At 46.3% G+C, this 5,520-nt stretch overlaps 1 protein-coding gene across 1 annotated transcript; it reads left to right on the top strand.

Annotated features, from left to right (window-relative positions):
* Nucleotides 1-2,180: 2,180 nt before the first annotated feature.
* Nucleotides 2,181-5,050, top strand: FGFBP1 (fibroblast growth factor binding protein 1). Its single transcript, XM_014788884.2, has 2 exons — nucleotides 2,181-2,217; nucleotides 3,912-5,050. Exon 2 carries the CDS (start codon nucleotides 3,931-3,933, stop codon nucleotides 4,708-4,710), a length of 780 nt encoding a protein of 259 aa, XP_014644370.1. The 5' UTR covers nucleotides 2,181-2,217; nucleotides 3,912-3,930; the 3' UTR covers nucleotides 4,711-5,050.
* The last annotated feature ends 470 nt before the right edge of the window (nucleotides 5,051-5,520 follow it).

The raw sequence follows: 5,520 nt of genomic DNA, 5'->3' as shown, positions 1-5,520 counted from the left end.
GTGTCTGGAAATGAGTTTGGAATGACAGGCTGAGCCAATAAGGAAAGGGCTACACAGCCTGGTCTAATAGTGTGCCCCCTGTTTGAAACAGAAAGATCAAGGCAGAAGTTGGGATGGGATCACAGGAAGGCTGAAGGTCCATGGAAGCCAGTTGGGCAGTTCCATGTTCCCTGCCAAGCTTAGAGACACTTCTTAGAGAAAAGCTTAGAGAAAAGATCGTGGAGTTGACCTGTTTCCTTCTAAATTTGCTTTGTGTTCTGACCTACATCCTTCCTCCAGAAAGAATCTGGCTGCCTTCTGAGGATCAAGATAAATTTCTCATGTTTTCAGAGTCCACCTTGATCTCTATCTGCCTGTGGAACAAGAAGCTTTATCTTGCCTCTGTCCAAATAATCCCCTAAATACCACGTTGTGAGTGCCTGTGTGTGGAGGTCACAGCTTCTATGGGCTGGTGGTCGGGACAATGGGGATGGTCCTTAACTGGTCAGTTTTATAGAGGCTTAGAGTTTGGGGAAATGGCCTCCTGCAATGGAACTCATGAAGAGACCCTTTGAAACACCGAGTGACCCAGTCGACATCCATAGCTCTGGGACCTTGGAATTCACAAACTGGTGGACCTTGAATGGACTCCAAACACAGTAACAACTTTTGGTATCTTTATTGTGGGCCAGGGCAGTGTTTTTAAAAATTTCAGTTAGATGCCAGCCCAGTTTCATATTTACACATCTGGATGTTGAGACAACACTTAAAAGTTCACGAAGTCTCTATTTTTGTTAAAAAAAATGTATATATGAAAAAAAATCATAAAGTCTGACAATAATGACCCCCATGTCAACTTGTTCTCAGTCAATTGGAGCTGAGTGTTGACTTTTAGACATCAGGAACTACCCAGATTGCTGCAGTCCCCAGTGCTCCCTTTTGTCCCTGTAGCAAAGGCAAGGGTCAGTTGCCTTTTAGTATCACTTTGTGCTATTGTTTTCCATAGAGCTGAGTTAAGAAGAAAATAACAATTTCTTGTGCCCAAATATAATGAAGAGTGAGGTGACAAAATATAGTGAGGTCCACATGTTCTTTGTGGAAGTGAATCTCTTTCTATATGCTGAATATGAAAACAAAATATGACTGTTTTTAAAGAAAACAACTGTTTTTAAAGACCACATTATGAACTAAATCCAATAAGCTCTACTTTAGGTTAATAGTTCAGCCACCTCAATAGTTTAGTATGAAACCCTAAATGAGGTTCTATTGTTGTCAGCAATCTGTAGAGGAACAAGTGGAGGTTCAGAGGGGTAAAGCTCACACCCCTAAACCAATGCTGTATCCAGGCTTCCACCAGCTCATTCTGGTACCAGACTCTGTCTATAGAAGGCTGACCAGAGTGAGGTCCCCGCAAGTGACCTGAAGGTGAGTATTTTCAGCAGAAACGCCCAGATCAGGAGCTTCCTCTTTGCCAGCCTCTCAGAGCCCCAGGATTCCTCTGCCTACACAGGAACTGTAGGTGCCTCAGTGAAAACAGGGACACAGAGACTGAGATGGCTTCCCCAGCTTCAGTTGCTCACTCACCAAATGTGTCTTGAGAGTGGCAGGTAGGAGGAGATGAGATGAGATGATGGATGCAGGGAGGCCCGGGTTTAAACTCTGGGCTCCTCCTCTTCCCAGCAGGGTGACCTTGGATAAGCCCTGAATATCTCCAAGCTCCAATTTTCCTTCTGTACAATGCGGAGAATCATAGCTTCCCACATCATGGAGGGGATGTGATGAGAATGAAGGGAGAGCTTTAGGATACGTAGGCCTAGCACAGTGTTTGGCAACTATGATTATTTCTTATGCTTGTTATTACTCCTCTACTATGGATATTGCTGCTAGGGTCCCATCAGGGAGGGTCTTTGCAAGGCTGAGCTGTCCTCCCATCCAGACCACTGGGGGAAAAAAAGGCCTTGCAGGAAGTAAGTCTAATGCCGTGCATGCACAGCCCCCCCACACACACACACAGGATTACATCAACCACTTTTCCTGCAAGAAGTGCTCCTTCCAAAAGGGGTGTGGCTGAGAGGAGTGTGAAAAAAGCTCCACAGGTATGTGTGTTGTAAAAACCCTGTCTGCCTGGGCTCCTATAAAAAGGGCCTTCCCTGCCTCGCACTGCAGATGAGACAGCTGCAAGCCTGCGAGCTCACTCTGGCATCTGGGATTGCACTGGATCTGCACCCTCAGGACAAGGTAAGAGCCTGGCTCTCTTAAGGGTTTAATTCCACCGCCCTTTGCCAGCTCCCTGAGGACCTCATGTTCCTGGGGTCTGGATTCCATCAGGGACATGTGGGGGCTGAGTCCCAACACCCTGAGGACCGAGTGGGTCTCTGTCTGGTATACCCAGCCTTTGTCCCACCCCTCACTTCGGGAGCCCACATACCTTTCACTGTCTTCCCTTTCTCTATCCTAAGGGGAGGCCATACACCCAGGGTGGAAATGAGATCCAGGCAATTTTCTGGGCCTGCTGGTTTGCAGACAAAATTCTGTGTTTTCTTTTAAAATGGAGCACTGATAATATGAATCATCTTATCATGAACTACACCAAACCAAACCCTGAGTAGTTCGTAGTTTTCTTATTAGCAGTCAATTTTTTCTGAAAAGTAAAGATAAAGGCATAATCCATCAGTAAGTGTTGGTCTACAGGACCAGAGAGATAAGTTCTGGCTGTCTGTCCCAGCTTTGTCACCTGCCCACTATGGGATCTCGAGCAATTTATTTACTGGTCTGAGCTTTAACTGTCACATCTGTTACCTGGGGGTGACTTACTCTTACCTACCAGGTAGGGCTCTTGAGTGGATTAAACAAGATGAGACTCAAATGCTGGTGGAGGACATAGCACATAGCAGGTGTTGAATAGAAATCCTATTTCTCTTCTCCTTCCCAGCGTGTTTCTTTTTATCGCCCCCCTGATGAAATTCATGCAGTTTAGTGTAGCATTTTAGGTCATCCTGTTTCTTCAATAATATATTCTTAAAAGCACTGACTGAGGGCTTTCCATATGCCCAGCACTGTGTCACAACAGGACTCCAGAAATCAATTAGACACGATCCTTCCCTTCAAGCCTGCAGTCTAAATGCTCTGGTGGAAATTCACCCCTATCCCCCAGTTCACTTTGCCCAGTCAAATTGAATGACCTCCACTCCCTCATGCCTTTCCTTAGACTCTTACTGCATCCCAAATGCCCCCTCACCAACCCACCCATCTCAGAGTGTCCCACCCCATGCATGTTTAACCTGGGGTCAGACATCGCCTTTCACGTCACTTACCATGTCCTTTCTCCTCGTGTTGTGATCTGAGTCCATGTGGAACTGTGAGTTAGAAATCCAGCACACTGGAGCTAGAGGACAGTTTGCAATTATCTCATCCAACACCTTGATTTCCAGATATAGGAAGTGAGATGCAGAGGAGGAGAGTGAGTTGCCCAGTATCTAGTTATAGACACAGTTGGGACAGACTTCTGGTTAATGCTGTTTAAATTCCCCCAAAGAATTGCCTCTAAGCTCTTTAAGACATGACTTACTCATTCGCCTTGAAAAAGTCCACTTCTAATCCAAAGCATAGCCTATAGTAGGTGCTCCATAAATGCTTATTGAATGACAAATGAAAGAGTGGGAAAATACAAGTTTAAATGAGTGAGTGAGAGTTAATGAGGCTGAGAGTGATGAAGGAATGAATGAAGAGTAGGAAATTTTGGACATTCAAGACTCCAGTCAATCAGAAATGTGAACAGATGGGCTGCTTGTCTAGTGATTCTACCAGCCAGAAGGATTCTTGATCTCACTGCCAGCAGGCTGGCATGTGTCCGGGTGGAGGGAGGGTCAGCCTGAAGCCCTGCCCTGCTGAACTGCTGCCCGGCACTGACTCACCTGCCTTTTGTCAAACAGGTTCCACTAAGCTGAAGCCATGAGGTTCCACAGCCTCATCCTGTTGCCCTTCCTCCTTCTGGCTGCTCAGGTGCTCTTGTTGGAGGGGAAAAAGGAAGCAAAGAACCAACATGTCAGCAAAGCCACCACAGATAAACTGCACACTCTGGGCAAGCCCCAGATTGAGCAGAGAAGCCAGCAGACCAAACGGCTTACCAAAGGCAAGTTTGTCACCAAAGACCATGCCGACTGCAGTTGGGTGGTGACTGAGCTGGGGGAGGGCATCGCCCTGAAGGTCGAGTGTACCCGACAGGACAACAAGTTTTCCTGTGTCTTTACCGGCAATCCAAGCTCGTGCCTAGAGTCGAACAACAAGAACGTCTATTGGAAACAAATTGGCCGGAGTTTGCGCTCTCAGAAGGCCATCTGTGGGGACTCCAAGAGTGTCCTGAAGACCAAGGTGTGTAGAAAGAAGTTTCCAGAATCCAATCTCAAGCTAGTGAGCTCCACTTTGATCGGGAGCAAGAAACCCAGCCAGGAGTACATGGAGTCCTCTCCCAGCAAGCAGAGCAAGGTCACTGAGGCGTCCCTCACGGAGCCTAACAAGGTCAACCAGGTTTCCTCCAGGGAGCAGATCAAGGTCAAAGAGAACATCCTTACCAGCCTGAGGGAGACCCTACCCACGACCACCAAAAATACTGAGTGTGTGGATGACCCAGAATTAGTAAACCAGAGGAAGTCAGCCCTGGACTACTGCGGAGAGTCCTGGAGCTCTTTCTGCATGTTCTTCCTCAGCATGATACAGAGCAACACATGCTAATGAGGTCAAAACAGAACAGAGTCCACCAGGAGTTGTCACGTCAAAGCTCTTCAATATGCTGTAAAGTTCCCCAAGTAAGATGAACATTTGTGCTATGAGAGTGCAGTGGAATATTTAAACAGATTTTGTAATTTTTGTTTTTGTGTTTTGGAATTTGCTTTATATTCACGTGATTTTCAGAGGTTGTTCACCAAAGTGTATGTTTCCATGGCCCACTGAGCTATATGCATATGAGCAGTGAGGACCAGTATTCGAGCTGAATGAGCCAGAGTGATTTCAGTGTGATGCACTTTCTGCTGAATTATCAAAGATAATAAAGCTCTGGTAGTCTTTCAGAAATATGTTCAACCGTTGTTTGGTTTCTCTATGTCTAGTTCCAATGATCTCATAAACGAGCCCCAAAACATCAGTGGAAAAAATAGGGAACAACTTCTTGTTCTTCACCCATCCCAAGTGATCTCCAAAAGTGACCCATTGCAGAATCTTTCTACTTTCATCCAATGTTCTGTGGTATTTGATGTTTACTGAACTGTAATAACTAGGATCCCTGATTTCAAGAGGGACACCTGGGGCATGGTGTGATTAAGACTTTTGTCCGGATCTCACAGATGGTAAGAGGGGAGGCAGATTTGAACTCAGTAGGTCTGCAAGCCAAGTCCTAAGACTAGAGGCATGCCATTCACTGACTCAAGTCAGTGCCCATTACCACCCCCCGCCCCATGCAGGAATCCTGACCTTGAGGAGCTCATTTCTGCCCTGGGGGAGAAGAGCCTGGGTAAGTACAGCGCCCTGTGATGAAGACTCTAATGG

The sequence above is a fragment of the Ceratotherium simum genome, chromosome 8 (genome assembly GCF_057802395.1).
Source record: "Ceratotherium simum simum isolate JZ-2026a chromosome 8, ASM5780239v1, whole genome shotgun sequence".
Lineage (NCBI taxonomy): Eukaryota > Metazoa > Chordata > Mammalia > Perissodactyla > Rhinocerotidae > Ceratotherium > Ceratotherium simum.
This window is presented reverse-complemented; position numbering and strand designations above follow the sequence as displayed.